At 51.4% G+C, this 18166-nt stretch overlaps 1 protein-coding gene across 5 annotated transcripts in view; it reads right to left on the bottom strand.

The window, feature by feature from the left end:
- Positions 1–293: 293 nt before the first annotated feature.
- RAD54L2 (RAD54 like 2) overlaps positions 294–18166 on the bottom strand; it is a 72995-nt gene continuing 55122 nt past the window's right edge. For 4 of the 5 annotated variants that reach the window (XM_075433117.1, XM_075433116.1, XM_075433118.1 and 1 more), the window contains 16 exons: positions 17801–17983; positions 17394–17527; positions 15917–16113; positions 15027–15369; positions 13153–13330; positions 12313–12564; positions 11573–11691; positions 11148–11263; positions 10036–10135; positions 9481–9686; positions 8040–8215; positions 7136–7332; positions 6825–7021; positions 6257–6346; positions 5565–5657; positions 3843–5345 (listed from right to left, as the gene is read on the bottom strand). In XM_075433117.1, coding sequence (XP_075289232.1) covers positions 4357–5345; positions 5565–5657; positions 6257–6346; positions 6825–7021; positions 7136–7332; positions 8040–8215; positions 9481–9686; positions 10036–10135; positions 11148–11263; positions 11573–11691; positions 12313–12564; positions 13153–13330; positions 15027–15369; positions 15917–16113; positions 17394–17527; positions 17801–17983 — 3570 coding nt within the window. In that variant the 3' untranslated portion in view covers positions 3843–4356. Of the gene's footprint in view, positions 2234–3842; positions 5346–5564; positions 5658–6256; positions 6347–6824; positions 7022–7135; positions 7333–8039; positions 8216–9480; positions 9687–10035; positions 10136–11147; positions 11264–11572; positions 11692–12312; positions 12565–13152; positions 13331–15026; positions 15370–15916; positions 16114–17393; positions 17528–17800; positions 17984–18166 lie in introns of those variants that run through there. The other variant, XM_075433121.1, reaches the window with a different exon arrangement.

Below are 18166 nucleotides of genomic sequence, written 5' to 3'. Positions count from 1 at the left end.
AAAAAAAAAAAAAAGGAAAAACAAAAACCCAAACCAAGAGAAAACCCAAAATGAGACCGGGCGATGGGTTGCTCCAGGCTCCCGTGGATGTGCCGGGGAGTCCAGCCCCGCGCCGGGTGCCCCCCAGGGCGGGAGCCGCGGCGGAGGGTGCTCTCCCTCCCTCGCACCGTCGCCCTTCGAAGGGAGCGCTCGCTCGACTCGAGTGCCAGGAGCCACCAGCCCCACTGTAAGCTAGCCGGACTACGTTCCCCTGTTAACCGCTGCCCCCCACCCCAGCCCTCCCCCTGTCCCTCCAAGACTGGATTTACAAAACTCATCCCAGAGTGGCAAGAAACACCCGCTGTGAAGGTGTGTGCTGTACTTGTCGCTTCTGGCCTGGAAGCCAGCCACAAACCAACACCAATTCTCTTGCATTCAGCCATTTGCCGACATCATGAAGCCAAACCACACACTGTTTCTAGCGAAGCCCCCGTGGAAATCCCATCCTTCGCTTGCCAGAATATCTACTTTCTGTGAGTGCCTGCATCCACCCCACCAACCTCCCCGGCGCTCCAGGGGCCAACGCGCAGCGGATGGGATCCTGCCCACCATGGGCCAGGACCACAACGCCCCGAGAGCTGCGCCAGCAGGAGGGCAACAAGACCACCGCGACCCGGGGCATACAGCAGCCCCAGTCCTCCCCGTGGCATCGCGTCCTGCAGCGGTACCCAGCCTTCGCCCGACTGTCCCCAGGAGCAGAAAGCTCCCACCGCAGGGCAGGGCTGAGGGCTGGGTGCCGATGCGGAGGGCAGCTGGCCGCCCCCGAGGCTCCTGCGGCTCTGACCCGGCCTCGGGGCTGGGCTCAGAAATCTTTCTTAGTGTCCAAAAACCTCAGCAGAGTGTCCTGCCCTGCTGTCCTCAGTGTCACCCGCAGCCCTGGCAGCTGCTTCCGTCCTGTCACTTGGAGACAGAAATTCAGCAGGAAAAGAAAAATTTAACCCGTGCAGTGAAAGCCCCTGTTCCAGGCTCAGGAAAACCGAGACGGGACCCCCGGCAGCCGAACCACGTGCTGCAGAAGAGAGCAGTCTGGGGAAGGCAGATGAGGGGGAGAGGGAGTCCCACAGGAGAGGAGTTTTAGGGCTCAGAGAGGTCCCCCAGCTTGGAAAGCCCCCGGATAACCCACATGCCCTCACGGCTTCTGTGGGCTGGAGGAAATCTTTCCACAGCGCCGCAGCCAGCGGGTGCCTCGGAGCAGCCCCAGCCGCTGCCAAGGCTCAGAGGGGGCCCAGGGGACTCGGCTCCTTGCTACAGGGGTGCTCAGGGCTGGTACGTGGGGCAGAGAGGTGCCACACCGTGCTGCAGCCACCCGGACGCATGGGTGCCTGCCAGCAAGGAAGACCCTCATCAGCAGGTCACAGCCGGGGGCAGCCAGGGCACAGGAGGGCGGAGAGGGGTCTCCAAGCCACCGCGGCCGTGCAGGAGCCGGTAGAGCCCTCACACCTCGCCCTGGTGCCGGAGGTTAGTGGCGAGGTCGTGGCACAAAGCGCATGCCAAGTGCCAGTTGCCTCCAGCTCCTACGGGCACAGGGCTTGGGCTATGCCTGGGAACCCCGGGAGGACACCAGACAGCAGCACAGGGATGTGCCAGGGCCTGCTCAGGAAGCCCTGGGTGCTCTCCTGCAGAGGCAAGGAGCAGAGAAAACAGCGTGCAGTCACAGGTACTGCATCCAGAGCCGCGGTGCCAACCACCCCCAGCCGAATCTTCACACCTTGTGCCAGCACAGAGCCATGGGAACGCCCCATTCCGAGGGGCCTCGCGAGGGTCCCTCGGACGAACCCCACTACCCTGAGCACCATCAGCGAGGGCCGGGGCTACAGCAGGGCTCTGGCCAGGGTCTGCTCACGCCCCAGCCTCCCCCACGGGTCTCAACGCTCGCTACTCTCAAGGAAAGCCCTTGCCTAGGTCCATTCCCCCAAATCCACCGGAAAACTGACAGCCTCACAGAGATGCAATGGACATCTGGGCAAGCTCGTCATACAATCAGCGGCACAGGGTCGTGCACGAGGTGGACACACAGAGCACAGGAGGGCATGACTCACAGACGCAGCACTGTCAAGTCTTTGGAGAAACTTGCATGAACACCATCAGTTAATTTGCTTTGTTACTTTTGTGGGGGGTTTTGATTTTTATTTCCATGGTGCATCCAAAGACAAGTTGTCCAGCAGTTTGCTCAGAACCCCTCGGTTTTCAACTCCTAGGATATGTTAAAGAAGAAAGCACTATTTTAATGTTTGTTTTTTTAAAAAAAATAATTAAAATAATTTGCATAGCTAAATTGTTGATCTAAGGCTTCTATGAACGGTGTGGTTATGTTTGACAGACAATGTCCATTAAACAGAGAAAGACACTAGGAAAGCCCCATAACATTTTTTATTATGTTTTCATAACACACGCGTGCACACACACCCCTCTCTCTCTCTATCTCTCTCAGGAAGGGAGGTCCCCATCTTCCAGCACCCCTTTGATGGAGGATGCCAGGGCATCCTGCCCTTTCCTACACCCAGTTGGTCCCAGCAAACACCAGCAAACGCAGCCTCCCCAGCCAAAGAAGCCCCCCTATAAGCTACCACAGCTCCAAAGTCTCAGCCGCGCTCCGGGGACATCCCACGCAGGCAAGCACATCTCCTGCCTGGTGACACCCAGACGTGACATGGAGGTTCCTGGATTTCAGGTCTCCATCCTACCGCGTTCACACACACAGCCACACTCACTGAGCCCAGCCTCTCCTCAGGAGCCCGGGCACCGAGGCGAGCAGCCAGCGTGTCCGCTGTCGGGGCTAGGGCCAGCCTCTGCACAGCCGAGTGCCATTCCCTGCGTGGGGAAAGGCGCTTCCCCAGCAGGAGCTCTGCCTTCCCAACCCCGCACACCTCACAGCCCTCCTCCTCACTGGGAATGAGCACAGGAGGCTTCCACATGTGCTCCTCCACCTGCCCCACCACGACAAGAGGACTCCGTCCTCCCTCCGGCTGCTGCAGAACACCCGGAGCAGCTCCTCCCTGCTCTGGCACGATGCCCCGATGGGGCACATCCAGCCAACACGATGCGGGTCAGCTACAGGCAACCTCCGCAGCCGGCCCTGCTTCCAGGCTACGCTTTGGTCAACTGCCTGCTTCTCCCCACACAGACAACCCAAGGAGTAACCACTGCATGATGGAGGCTAGCATTTTATTTTTTTTTTAATACGGAAATTAATTTAAAAGTAGAAAGAGTGTGTCCCCCAAACAATAAATATTATGCCCTCATGAAATAAATTAATGTAGAGATTCTGTGCAGGGGGAAGTCGCTCCAATCACATATTCATCAGCAACCGGCACTGGGTCCAGTGTCCACTCCCAACCTTCTCCACTGCCTGGCGCAGTGCAGAAGCAGCAGCGAGCCCACCTACCCCCGGATCTGGTGGGCCACGGTGGGGTGAGACATGGCCTTCACACAGCCTGGCAGGGCCATGGAGCTGGGGACGTCACCAGGATTCCCCTCTGATGGCCACCGAGATGTCTAGGATTGCTCCACTCCTCTGGCACACAGAGATGGCAACAGAACCACAAGACCAACCTACCTTGGACGGGACCCTCCAGGACGGCCGGGGGGAGACCCCGCCAGAGCCCTGCCCTCCTTGCTGCGGCAGGAGCCTGCCTGGAGCCCTCACACTAGTTTCACGTGAGTTTGAAGAGGATGACAAATTGTTTGTGGGGTGTTTTTTCCCTTTTTTTTTTTCCTTTTTTTTTTTTTTTTTTTTTTTTTACATCAATCCCCATCCCCAACACACATGACATAGAAGTCCCCCCAGTCCCTCCCCGGTAAAAACCCTTTGTCCCCAAGCTCTGCTGGAGTCGCCCCCCCAGCCCACGCCTCCCGGAATGAGAGCAGTTCACAGATAAGGCAGTTCGTGTGAGGGGGAGCTTGGCCCTGCCAGCGGTCAAGCCGGTGCCCCCAGGCCTGAGAAGGGCAGTGACTCGCAACACCAAGCCTCCCCCTTCCAGACAAGACAGAGAACAGAGACAGACAGACAGACAGAGCATGGGAGGGAGGCACTCCTATGGTTTGCATTGCTGCTTCCCTCCTCCCCTGGCTCTTGCTCCACAGGCCCTCGCAGGTCCACTCTATCCCCCTCCCACCTCCCAGCCCCTAATACAATTCAGATCCTTGACAGCTAAAAAACAACAAAACAAAACGAAAAGAACAAAACAACCCCCACGCCACACCCTTCGCATCCTTCTCCACCCGCTGCCGTGGCCCAGAGGGGAAATCCTGACTCCCAAAAAGGTCCTGCAACTTTTGCCTCCTGGCGGAGCTGAGACCGAGCAGGGGCTGGGCCCATTATTTCCCTGTGATCTCTATAACATCGTCGTCTTTGTCCTCGTCATTAGAGCTGCATCCCACCTCTGGGACCTCCTGGGGTTCAAACTGAGGCACCTGGGACCGAAGGAGGCCCCCGGCCGGGTAGCCCGAGTGAGGGGACACGTAGCCAGGGTAGGCAGATGCCATGCTCCTGGGAAGGCTGCTAGGCAAGACGGGGGCTGGGAAAGGAGCAAACATCCTGGGCTCGGGCAGGAGTGACTGCGTGAAGGGAAGCGAGTAATTGGGCAGCACCCCCGTCAGAGAAGGGTTTAGCATGAATGAGGGGACGCTGGCGGTGGCTGAGGTAGCAGCAGAAGAGCTGGCGGTGCCGGCTGTCAGCAGAGGGTCAGTAGTCACAGGGAACACCAGATGAGGGTCTGGGAGTAAATTGGGCAGCTGGTAATAAGAGGAGCCAGTGCCCATGTACAAGGAGTTTCCTGGCTGGGAGGCAAATGGATGGGTTAGGTTGTGGTTTAAAGAGACAGGAGGCATGGCGAACCCACCAGAGACGGGGTACCCGTGTTCGTACGGCTGCACAGACGATGGCAACTGGCGCTTCTTCTGCTGCCTGCGGGCTTGCTCCTCTGGAGCCGATGGTGAGGTTGACTTGCGCTTGTTGCCCCGTAAGTCCAGCACCGAGTGGGCGTCGAGGTGCTGGCTGGTGGCAGGCAGGGCTGAAGACACGGAGGGAGCCATGCAGTGAATCCCCACACGCTGCTCGGCTCCTCGGGGTGCTAAGCCGGGCGCGTTGTCCATGCGGGCTGGGTGGCTTTGTGCTGCGTTGGTGCTGGGAGAGCTGTGCCGGGACTCCCGGGCAGCCGCTGCCTCCGCGTACTGCTGCAGCTCGCTGATGATCTCGGGGCTGTCGGGGGATATGGGCCGAGTGAGCTCCTCTGCGCTGGGGAGCTGTGGTGATGAGGCACTGTGTCTGCCATTGCTTGTGGACTCCAGTGAAGAGCTCTGGGAGCCTGGAAACAAGGAGATGGAGCAAATGAGAAAGACAACCCTGGAGGAAAACCCCAGGGGCCAAGAGGCAACAGTGGAAAGGAAGATGGGGATATCATAGGGAGATTGTGGGGTCAGGCTCTGAACACAGGCATGACGGAAGGTGGCCAGGGAACACTGCTTGAGACACTTGGGTAGGAAAGCATGTGAGCAAGCCCCTCACAGTGGTTCCAAGGCCCTACCTGAGGCAGCAGTCCGACAGTCTTCATTGCCCTTTGGCTTCCCAGTGGTCCGGATAGCAAAAATCCGCCCGTCACTGGTCCGGATGTACGTCCCTGGAACAGAGGCAGAACAACTTCATTCACAGTTTCTGGTCTCAGCTTAGGACCCTGGATCCACAAGCCCACAAGGCTGCCCAGGCAGGAACAGGACAGCAGCACTGCACCAGGCCAGCCCACAGATCATGCAGGGAGATCAGTGGGGGGGCCTTCTGCCCCTTCCTCACTCCTCACTTCCACCCTTTCAGCTTTCCCGGGTTGGAGGTCACCACCTCTCAATGTGCTGTGCTGCCGGTGGGAGATGGAGAACTTCATGCTTGGGGCTAAGTTTGCTTTGGGAGCACTGGGAAGTGTTTGGCTGCCCCAATACATGCAGTGGGTGTTGTGACAATGAGACACCCAGCCACAAAGTCCAACAGCTCCTCTCAGAGGCAGGAGCAGCCACAGCTGCAATAGCCCTGAAGCATCAGCCACGACAGCACACCCAAAGCATGGGCTGCAACAGAGCCATTGCAAAGTCCAGATCTCCTCCCCTTCTTGTTTCTTTTCCTCTCAAGGGACCCACTCATGCTCCTACATCCTTTTCTGTATCCCTTCTACATCCTAGCATTGGCTAGGACTCTATCCACAGGTCTTGCTGAGACAAAGAGACTTACCTTTCGTCCCTCGGATGATGTGGATGCTCTCACCAGCACTGATTCTTGCCTGTACATCAGTGGATGTGTTTGTACCCGGAATCACAATATCTGGCAGGGGGGGAAGAAACAGAACAGTGTCTGTGAAATTGCACGGCAGCCACAGTCAGGAGCGGAGAGGTGCACCACCAAGCCCCTTCGCAGTGCAGCTGTCTCTCCTACGCGTTGCGCTAGAAGCAAGCCCTGGGTTTATTTCTGAGCAGCACTGGCAGGCAGCAGAGGCTCCAAGGAAGCAAAAGCCACACAGCTCTGGCACAGCATCTCCGTTATCCCAAGAAGGACAACCAGCAACAGTATTGCAGGCCCTCTCATGGGGAGTTCACTCCCAACAACCCGCCAAGCCCATGCCCCTTGCACATCTGCAGGTAAAGTCCTCCAGGTACAGGGGAAGCACTCAAATGCAGAGAGGCAGTATCCGTTGCTCTGATGTCCATCTGCCCCCAGCCCACGTGGGCATCCACAACTCGCCCTGCTCCTCAGTTCACTGTGGGCATCACAACTCAACTCACTGTGAGCATCAGCAACTCACCTGTGGTGGTGACAATCTTCTGCACAAGCACACCGGCTCGCTGTAGGTAGTTGATGGGGAAGTTGATAGCAGGGTTGGAACTTGAGGCTGATCCTGCACTACCCATGGGGACATGCCGGGGCATCATAGGAATGGGGGTGGACTGAACTGGGCGGACGCTTGCCACCGGCTTGTCCTCACCCTTGAGGGTTGGTCGCCTAGTAAGAGAGGAGGGGTGAAAGTGTAGTGCCCCCACTGACAGGGCTAAGAGTGTTCTGCCCCCTCATTTCATGTCTACAGCACAGGAAGAAGGGGAAGAGGCAGGTACTCACCAGTTCCTCTGGCTAAAGGCAGGGATGCTCGTCAGACTCTGGTCACTGGCTGGGTAATACTGTGCGTAGGACGGCCGGGTGTAGGGGACGGATGCTCGCTTTTCCTCCTCATAGCTCTTCTTCGCTGCTTTCTTTTCTGCCTTGGTCAGCTTGTGCTCCTTCCGGTCGATCAGCAGTGACTCATGCTGAAAAGGCTCCTGCAACCCCACAGCAGCGAGGTTTTGACACTGACACACCACGAGAGGGAACCAGCATGCCCCAAACGGCTGCCACCCGGTCCCTGCATCAGCGCTGTCTCTGTCCCAGGCTGGAGCAGGGAAGTGGGGAGTTGGGAGGCAGAGCTGGTCATGGCGAAGCGTGTGCGGGGCAACGCTGTGGATGTGACCAAGGCTCAGCTTGAAGAGCGAGCTAAGCAATCGCTTACCACCTCTAAGCCTGCCCAGCCAAGGCCATCGCTTACCATGTGCGCAAGCACGGAGCCTGCCCTGAGGTCACAAAGCCACCAGAGCCCCACACCACCCAGCCACAGGCCCACTCTGCAGCACCACACTACCAGTGAAACTCTGGCTGTCCCAGCTTTGTTTTAAAGCCACCCCAGGAAGAGAACAGGCAGCAAGCTGTGATATGCCACTGCCACCTTCCTGGCACAGCACCAAGTTGAAGAAAGGGGTGCTGTACGGCCTGCCCTCAAACCTGTCCAGGACAGAGGTGGCTCTAAAGGTGTACAAGATATTACAGGGAAGGGCAGGGCTCTTAGGGCCCTCTCTAGAGAACTTTTTACCTATTCCCACCAGCACACAGATGTGTCCTTTTTGCCACCATGTCCCCATCACACAGCCAGACTCCTCCAGACCTACTCTTGCCTGTGCAGTGCCATGCCAGCAAGGAATCAGGTTGATCTTACCTTGGTGATGAGGTGAGGATACTTGAGACAGGCTAATTGTAGAACAGACTCTTTCATCTTGCTTGGATTGAGGGAGAGCTGAGCAGGGTTGGATTCCTCCTCCACAAAATGCAGCAGGTTCTCCACCTCGCGTCGGGTGAAGTTCAGCACTGGGTTCAGATCATCCACCACCCGATCTGGAAAAAAGAGGGAATGGAATGAGCAGAGTAGGGAACAGATCGGTACTCCTGCCTGCTGCCCTTTCTACTCTCCTGTCCTAATAGAGCTCCCTTCTTGCAATCTGCACGATCCTCAGAAGTGTTCTGTAAATGTCAGGGCAGGGATAAAAATCATCAGCCATGTTCAGAGATGACCTTGTTTGACTAAGCCAGGCTTGTGCTCCAGACTGCACAGCAATGCAGTGCAGGTCACTGAGCTCCTGGCGTGCAGGAACACAAAGCTAATTACGGATGGTGTCCCATCTCACAACAAAAGGCTGAAAACATACAAGCCCTGGGACAGAACTGCAGCCACATCAGCACGTGCCCTCCCACAAAAACGCTCAAGTTCATAACCAGGTGCTGAAATTTACAGAACCATGTTGAGTTGAAAGCTCAGAAAAGCAGCCATGACCCCTCCCTCACAAGAGCCTGAAAGTTTTCCTTGGATGTTGCTTCCTGCACACAGGGCAAAAGGGAGCATGTGGAGAAAACATCTATATCCAGAACTCTCCTGGGAGCCAGGCTAGCTTCCAGGGGACTCCACCTCGAGTGCAAGACAGCACACTGAGCCGATCACACTGCACTGTTGCCTCAGAAGTTGGGTTTCGATACAGAGAAGAACACAGACAGCAGAACTCTTTCTGGGTCACCATAACCCTCAGCTGCATTGATTGTCTACACGAGCAGCTCGACAGCTGGCACAAGCCAGCACAAAAGGTACTTTTGGTACAAGGGAAGGAATTAATTAATTATTCTTGGCTCCTAAGCAAGCACTATCAGTCAAAGGTATGAATACATATTTTAATTTTGCTATTTTCCCTCCCTTGCTGCTGAAGAAACGGAGGTACAGAGCTATTTAATAAGTAAGTCCCAGTTTAAGACAAGTAATGCCCAGGCACAGGGGAAAACAGGATGACCACCCCCCAAGTCTCCAGTCTCTTGTAGCAGCCAGGAGAGTAGCAGGGAAGGTAAATGGCACTGAACTGGACTGGTAGCACAACTCTGCTGCAGGATGCTGGCTCTACAACCCCTACTGCTCTGCTATGAATTTCTTACAGGGTCTCATGTCACTGCCAGCTCATAAACATCAAAGATAGCCCTAGGGTAGTGTCTCTGTCACTTCTTTGGCTGTCTGGCTTTCAACTTTAAAAAAAGAAGTTATGAAAACCACAGAAACAGGACTTTAAGGAGCTAGCAGGAGTGAAAGCCAGAAGTGGAGTGCCACATCCATCCACACTTACCTGACATGCCCTGCTTGGAGATCTGACGGTCATAGATCTTCTTCTCAAGGGTGTAATCAGAAACCAGTCTGTATATGTGGCATGGCTTCTTCTGCCCGTAGCGGTACACTCGGCACACGGCCTGAGCGTCATGGCACGGGTTCCAAGAAGCGTCAAACACCACCACTCTGTTTGCTCCAATGAGGTTGACACCCAAACACCCAGCACTGGAAGATAAAGGCAAATTTCAAATTGCTACCTTGGCTAATTTTCAAAGCTTCTAGGCAGGACAGACATCACAGGCAAGAGTCCATAAGGTGTCTATGGAAAGTCCCCTCCAGTCATACAGGCAACTTCAAACCCATGTTTGGTTTCCGAGACCATTGTTAAGCTGTTGGAAAGGACTAAGGCTAAAATTCTGCGCCCCTAGGGAATTCAGAAGCAGATGGCACTATCATCCCATAGACTCCCGAGAGCATGTCACGAAGGAAGTTAAGAACTGAAAACCCATATATGCATATACACAGAGCATCAGCGCAAGTCCTCCACTGCGCCCTTCCACTCCAACCAACTTACCGTGTAGACAAAAGAAACAGCCAAACAGAGGTGTTGCTGGGGTCATTGAACTGGTTAATCAGTCGTTCCCTCTCTGAGGCAGAGATGCTGCCATCCAGTCCTGAGAATGAAATTAAGGACACATCTAAAAGCTCTGTATGTTTCGAGGAATCCCATCAGAACAAAACCACCTCCCAAACACTGAGCTTTGGCACTGGTTCACAACCAATTCTAGGTCTTCCTCAAGTCATGTACTCCAGGACTTCAAGTGGACCACACTGTACTTCTAATTTGCGCAGCCAAGCAGGTGCAATGCAGCCAGCCAGGCTGTGATTTGTTCAACTGAAAGATCAAGCAAAACATTACTCAAGCCTGGCAAGGCCAAGACTGGGAGTGCTACAACACGCATAGCCCATTAAGGCTCCATATTAGGCAAGACAGACAGTAAGCAAGAGCAGCAGGCACAAAGGCCCCATGTATGCTGGCAGCTTGAGAAACCAAGAGAAAGGAAAAGTGCGAAAGCATTTGGCAAGACCCCACAGACTGGATCTGAGCACAGAGAGTACTGGTCTAAAGGAGTGCAGGGAGGTATCATGTCTCTGCTCCTGGACAGCAGCTTGCTTCTGGCAGCGCTGCAAAAATCAGGAACAGCGTATCCACTGCTCCTCTCAGTCCTGGCCTGTAAAATAGCCAGACAAAGCAACACCCCATGCCAGAACAAGATTTAAAGCTGGGGAAGAGGGGAGGAGGAATTCACAGCCCCGAGATAGTGAAAGCATTCCACAGTGACTCTGGTTTGGGAAGCAAGATTTAGAAAATAGCCAAACAGGAAGTAAAAAGTATCTTTTACAACTTAAAAAAGCACTAGTGTGTAAGTGAGATGTTAAAGATGTCTGACATCCAAGTAAGATGTCAAAAAGAGGATCAGTCAGTTGCTATCCATCTGACACTGTCTTCCCAAGCAACCAAAGTAGGAACAACTTGAAAAAGAATTAATCAGAATAATGCTTCAGAAGAGCATTCTCACATGCAGGGACAACTACAAGAAGATAGTGGGTGACTTTCAGGAATTAGTCCATCACAGAGGATCAAACAGTGTCACACCAAAAGAGAGGAAGACTGGCTGTACTCACTGTAGTAGCTGATGTTTCGGACCCAGTTGTGAACTGCTCCATCTGAGCCTGGAGGATTTGGCATTGGTCTCTTTGCCAAAAACTCTTCAATGACAGATAAGGTGGACAAGCTCTGGCTGCAAAACCAAGATCTCTGTTCAGGAGAAAGCCCCCACAGCAGCAAAAGTGAAGTATCAGAACTCTTCCCCAACCATGACAGCACTGATGGTTGTCAAACCCTGTCTGTAGCAGCACACCTCTCACTAGTAAACTTCATAGTGGCAGAAGTATAAAATCCACAGAGGAAAAACAGGATCTCACACAACAAAGGAGAAAAGAGGAACTGCCACACCATTCACTCCATGTAACAACTTCCTTGTACCAGGAGGGGTCCAACCACTTCAGCATTTAGTGACTGTAGGATCAGCTGTTGATACTTTGCTTACCTGAAGACCAAGATCTTGTCTCCAAGCTTCACGCTTTCCTCAATTAGGTGGAACAGTAACACCATCTTGGGCGAGTTCTCCAAGACCCCCGTCTGGTAGTCACACAGGATGTCTTTGGCCTACCGAGAAACAGGAGACTGTTACAGGTGGAGTTTCTCATTCCCTGTTTAGCTCAACAATCCTGTCTCAAGGTGAGAGAAATAAGTCATTGCAGAGATCTTATATACATCCAGCCAGGTCGAGGTGACAATGTTACTCCCAACTACTACTGCTATCTCCCATTCCAGAAGCTCCAAACAACAAACTTCTTGGAGGATGGATGGATGAGCATCCTCCTAAGCTCTCATGAGTCTCTACCCTATAGCAAGACCTCTCCTCCAGCCCACTAGGTTTACCATCATCTTATCTAGATTAAACTCCACCCTCATACCTTTTTCAGAATAACAAAGTCCACAGCTTTTTCGGTCAGATGAAAACAATGCTATAAAAGAGCGCTGCCTGCACTCCCGCCTCTCAAGACTCCCAAAACCCCTACCCAGCAGCACACAGACATGCTTATCAAGATGCTCTGTGGTAGAGAAAATGTAAGAGAAATGCCCAGCTCTTAAATAAGAGTCTTTTTTTTTTCTCTACTTCAAAAAACTGCCCTAACAAAAAGAGGTACTGTCTTTCAGTGTAAGTATCTAACCTATGTTTATCATAACTCTCCAAATGAAGAGTTTTCCAGCTGTGGTACTCACCCACTCATAAGTAATGACCTGATTTGCTCTCTCTTGAAAAGGGTTGAAGCCAACGCTCTGGAGGAACTTGCTATTGGTAGCTTCTCCAGCTGGTGATGCCAAAGCATTACTCTCTGTTTTGACTTTAATTCCCTGAGGCTGGCACCGGGAATTAGAACTTGCTGTGCCAAGGTCATCCACATCCAAATCCTGCTCGTTTGTCAGATTCTCCTTTTGCAGAGCTTCATACAACACATCTGGATGGTTCCAGATCTGAAGGGGAAAGAAAAGAAAGTGGTTAGGAGGCCTGCACTGGCCTGCTGCTTGCCAGTGGTTGTGGACTGAAAGCCCCCACAGCTATTCAAAGTGAAGAACTAATATGTTCAATATCTCCTCACGATCCCCACATAGCACTGTAAGGCACTGCAGCCAAAACCAGTCTGACTGCATTAAGGCAGTGAAAACAGAAAACATGACTCTGCCATGACACAAGGTATAAACTGTCTTAACCAAGGCTCTCCTGACTTGAAAACTGTCAAATTCTTTCCTTGAGAACAAAACAGAGGGTCACTGTGCACCCCACACAGCACAAACACAGAGGAAGCTGCTTGTTGGCACTGCAGCAGGTAAGTGGTTACGGTATCAGCCCAGTACTGGTTCAGCTGATGGCTGCAGGTTTCTTGCACAAATTTGAAAAAGACATTTAACATCCCTGCACCCCAGCTCTGGAAGTGGGCATAACAATTTCGCTGGGCCATTGCAGGGCACTCTGGGGAGAGAAGTTATCTACTGTTTTCACTCATGTTCCTACCTTTCCCTTGTATACTAGAATATTTCTTTGCAGCTCCTGCCAAAACCTACCTTACAACAGACACAGAAAGCTTTGAGTGGGTTCAGTCCCAGCCAGCCACTGTTGCCTGCATCTCGGAACCGGTTCATGAACTCCATATAAAGGGCCCGCTGGATCTTTGAAAGCCGTACCAAAATCACATGCTCTTCCTTAGACGGGAGCTGAATCTTCAGCACATTGTGGCCTCGCCTGTGGAGGAAATGGAGAGAGATAAACAGCGGGAAGGGAATTTCCCGATCTGATCTCTCTGTGGCTGCCTGTAGAGTAAGATTTTGATCTCTTGCCCACGTGGCTGCAGAAAGACAGACCTCTAGTTGCACACTTCCCTAATGCACAACACTTTCCAGATATTCTCCCTGCAGCCAAATACAAACTGTAAGCACAATTACAGAGATCTCAGATGTTACAGTCTTCTAGCACAGGTCACAGTGTTAAGAGGGTGATGGAAGTCCTGTTTTCCATGGCAGCTGAAAAACAGAAATAAGACCTAAGGTCTCTTTTTAGCTCTGCCAATGACAGACACTCCATCCAAATCACCGGTCCAGCATCTTAGAATCCTCCTCTGAGACACAAAGCTGATTTGTTTCCAGAGTGGTGGAGACTGTCACTTTTCGTAACTGAGGGTTCATGAAACACTTTCAGATCCTTGGGTAGAGAACGTCAGAAAGTGCACCTCTAAATTAACTATTAAGAAATCAACATAAACCTGAGGTCACTCTGGTGCAGTTAGAGGTGTTGTTCTCCATTATCAGAGTCTGTGGTACCAAAGCAAACCCAACTTTACTTGCACCCCCAAGGCAAATTAGAGCCATAAAGACCATTTTGCAGTTGACAGATTGAACAAGACAGAGATTTTGAGAGAAACATGGAGCTGCTAACCTAAGAATCTCTGTGGGTTTCTATGTAGCTTAAGATTCTCTCACAAAGACAGATAAGGTACCTGTTTAAAACTCATACCTAAGAAGCTGGATCCATGGGCCGAGGCCAGCTGTACGAGATTCAACAAGGCTAAGTGCTGGGTCCTGCACTTTGGTCACAGCAACCCCATGCAACGCTACAGGCTTGGGGAAGAGTGGCTGGAAAGCTGCCTGGCAGAAAAGGACTTGGGGGTGCTGGTCAACAGCTGGCTGAACACGAGCCAGCAGTGTGCCCAGGTGGCAAAGAAGGCCAACAACATCCTGGCTTGTATCAGGAATGGTGTGGCCAGCAGGAGCAGGGAGGTGATCGTGCCCCTGGACTCCACACTCGTGAGGCTGCACCTCAAGTACTATGTTCAGTTTTGGGCCCCTCACTACAAGAAGGACATTGAGGTGCTGGAGCGTGTCCAAAGAAGGGCAGTGAAGCTGGTGAAGGGTCTAGAGAACAAGTCTTATGAGAAGCAGCTGCAGGAACTGGGGCTGTTTAGTCTAGAGAAGAGGAGGCTGAGGGGAGCCCTTATTGCTCTCCACAGCTACCTGAAAGGAGGCTGTAGTGAGGTGGGTGTTGATCTCTCTTCCCAAGTAACAAGCGATAGGACGAGAGAAAATGGCCTCAAGTTGAGCCAGGGGAGGTTTAGACTGGATATTAGGAAAAATTTCTTCACCAAAAGGTTTAGCAAGCATTGGAACAGGCTGCCCAGGGAAGTGGTGGAATCACCGTCCCTGGAGGTATTTAAAAGACATGTAGATGTGGTGCTTAGGGACATGGTTTAGCAGTGGAATTGGTAGTGTTACATTAATGGTTGGACTCGATGATCTTAATGGTCTTTTCCAACCTAAATGATTCTACGGTTCTATAAGGCAGCGTGATTAGCTGTACTGCATAAACTCAGCAAACTAGCAGGCTAATCTGGGATGAAGGAGCTGTTTGCATGGACTACACCATTGAGAACTCCTTGTGGACTCACCGCTGCACAAAGCCTTCCAGCAGGCTATGCAGGACATGACTGCGATACCTCATGAGACGGACATCTTGAGGGGTGCTGTCAATACACTGCCCATTCAGGATAGGGCGCTCAAACATGTTGCTGAACTCCTGCCGTGAGCCTAGAAAGTCAGGTCGGACAAAGTCTACCATGCACCAATACTCAATGAGGTTGTTCTGGAGTGGGTAACCAGTCAGTACCACCCGCCGGCGGGAGCGGATGTTCTTCAGGGCCTGCGAAGTGCTGGCATGGCAGTTCTTTATTCGGTGTCCCTCATCACAAATAACCACATCTGGGCCAGGGCGAGACAAAGCTTTCTCAATCCCTGAGGACAAGGAACATTAAGTGTTAGTTAGAGATGTATAAGACAAAGTTCTGGATTCATATGGTCACCAACTTCACAAAAAGAAAAAGAAGGGTAGCTCTGAAAGACAAAAAAAGCAGTATTCATGGGTGGCAGACAACAAGGCTGATTCAGGAAATAAAATGTGACTAGACACTAGCTCTGATTTAGCATAATGTGGTAATGACCAGACATGACTGCTCAGATTGTCCCTTGATTTCTGCTCAATGACCTGCATTGCATCAAGTTCAGTGTCTTGCATCAGATCAGACTGGTAAACCTCACACAGCCAACACCCCAAGTTCGGTGTACGGACTTCCACGCTTACTTGCAAGAAATGAAAGACTCAAAGCTCAACAACCTGCTGTCTCCAAAGACACAATCCTGCCCAGCAAAGTCTGATCACATCAGGGATGCTAAAAGCAAGTTATAGGTTGTCTCCCTGTGCTGCCAGAGTTGATAGTCAGCTGGACAACAGGATCACTCTCTCTCTCTCTCTCTCTCTCTCTCTCTCGGGTTGGCCTCCCACCTTTCAGAAGCTCTTGCTGCCGGTCTTCCTCATCCAAGTCAATAATGACAGGGCCAGCTTGTTTCTTTGTTTTCTTCTTCCTGCCAGTGGCAAAGGACTTCTTCAGTGAGAGGAGACGGTACATCTCATATCCCATCAGCAGCACACCACCCTCTATCACCCAGTCATTCACCACCTTTGCACGTGCAGCTGTTGTCCTGAAAAACAAACAAACAAACTAAATAAATTATAAACTTTCTCTCCAGTTTCCAGTTGAACCACTGGAATGGAGTCTGCTGAGAAAAAAGACCTGTTCAATTAATTAAAGCACTTTCTCACATCAAACTGGACAGAGGAATACAATGAAGTTTCTTTAGGAGACAACATGGTACAGAGGAAATGAAAAAAGCCTTTTATGTGCTACAGGTAGCAGGGTTGAGAATGACAAATCCTTACAGAATTGAGCTGTAGAAGTTTGTCATGTACAAAAGCATATCAAACTTGAGAGCATCCTTTTTAAAGAGCTGTTGAGGAGACTGCCTCTGCAAAAAACATTTTCAGAACGAGCTGCTAACGTACATGGTTGTAAGTGCCTAGTGGTTTATCGCTTGTTGTCTCTTCCATCACTAGTGTCCCTCAATTATTCCTTCCCTGCTAGCCTGCTCAGAACTGGTTCAGATGAACGCACTGTCCTCACTCCATCCTCTCAGAGCACGCCAGATCCCATCCAATAGTAAACACATGGCTGGAGCTGCATCAGCAGATTCAAAGTACATTCCACCCAAGAGGTGAAGACCTCAGCAGATAAGTGCATGAACATAGCCAATGAACTGAGAGTTCCCTAGGGTCACTATAGTGTCCTGATCCATGCAAGACAAGTGAGCCACAAAAAAGCAGAGATCCACAAGCCAAGAATACACTCCACATCAGGCTGTAACTGCAATCACCGATGTCCGCCTTCTGAACAAGGAGGCTTTGTATAACTTGCCAGAATTCCTCAAGGAAAACACAATTCACAGAAAGTCACATTGTCAGGTAGAGGAATCCATAATTCTGTGAAAAATCTCAGGGGAAAAAACTCAACACTGAAAACAGAAGAGACGTGGTATAGGGGGCACATGCCTTACAAGTGCCAGGACTTTGACAGGACTAGCAGTGTACCACCAGAAACAAACCACAGCACTTCTCCTCTCTGCAGAAGTAGCTCTGTCTCTGGAACTGGGTTCCTGATCTCAGCATATATGGAAGAACAGAAAGGCACATCAACCGTGTAAGAAGGAAGTACAAGATATAGATATTGAATGAAAGAGACAGTAAATCTCTCCCAGGTACCAAAATCCTCCTCTCAAGACAGCATCAACAACAAATGCAGAGTGGGAAAGATCTGGGAGTCGAGGGCACAGAATTAGCCCAAACTAAACTGGCTGCAACAGCAATTCTGATAACAGTTCCATAGGACACAGTCCAAGGGCTCAAAACGACTTTTACTGGCACCTACTTATGTTCGTCATTCAGGATGTGGACTTTGAAGGTGCGGGGTTGGACCTCTTTGGAGTCATAATCAGCAGGAAGGTTTTCAGGTGCTGGGAGCCACATGTTGAACTCTGCTAGCCAGTTTTGGAGAGTATTCACCTGAAAAAGTTAGCCATAGAAGGATTAAAAACTCAGCTGAGTCACTCAAGATTTTAAGAATAAAAATTAGAACAGGGAATGACTCCCAGCTGGGCCCAGACAGAATGAGCAGACCACAGCACGCAAACTCAGGGAGACAGCGAATGAAAAAAGCAGAAGAGCAAGAGTAGGATAGAGCTTGATGTGAGATGAGACACTAATCAATCTCCTCTACACAAAGAAAGAAGTAGTGCAAGGAAGTCTCTCAGCCAGCCCTTCACATGAGCTACTTACAGGTACAATGGCAAGAACAGTCTTTGCCTCTGTGTGCCGAAAAAGTACATCCAAGAAAGAGATGACCTGTATGGTCTTGCCCAGGCCCATGCTATGTGCTAAAATACACCCAAACCCACTGCTGGTTTTAAATCTCTCCAAGGACTCGACCAAGTTGTCATACAGGAATCGGATCCCACCAATCTAGACAGAAAAGTAGAAAAGGTATTAGAACAGTGGGAGAAAACAACAAGATGGGTATGTATTTACAGAGTGGGAAGCACATTAGGACTGCATAAACTATGAAAATATAAATGGGATGTTTCAAGTTCACTACAGTATTCTAATCTAGGGAAGACTCAAAGTCATTATTTTTAAATACTCCTA

The sequence above is a fragment of the Opisthocomus hoazin genome, chromosome 11 (genome assembly GCF_030867145.1).
Source record: "Opisthocomus hoazin isolate bOpiHoa1 chromosome 11, bOpiHoa1.hap1, whole genome shotgun sequence".
Classification (NCBI taxonomy): domain Eukaryota; kingdom Metazoa; phylum Chordata; class Aves; order Opisthocomiformes; family Opisthocomidae; genus Opisthocomus; species Opisthocomus hoazin.
This window is presented reverse-complemented; position numbering and strand designations above follow the sequence as displayed.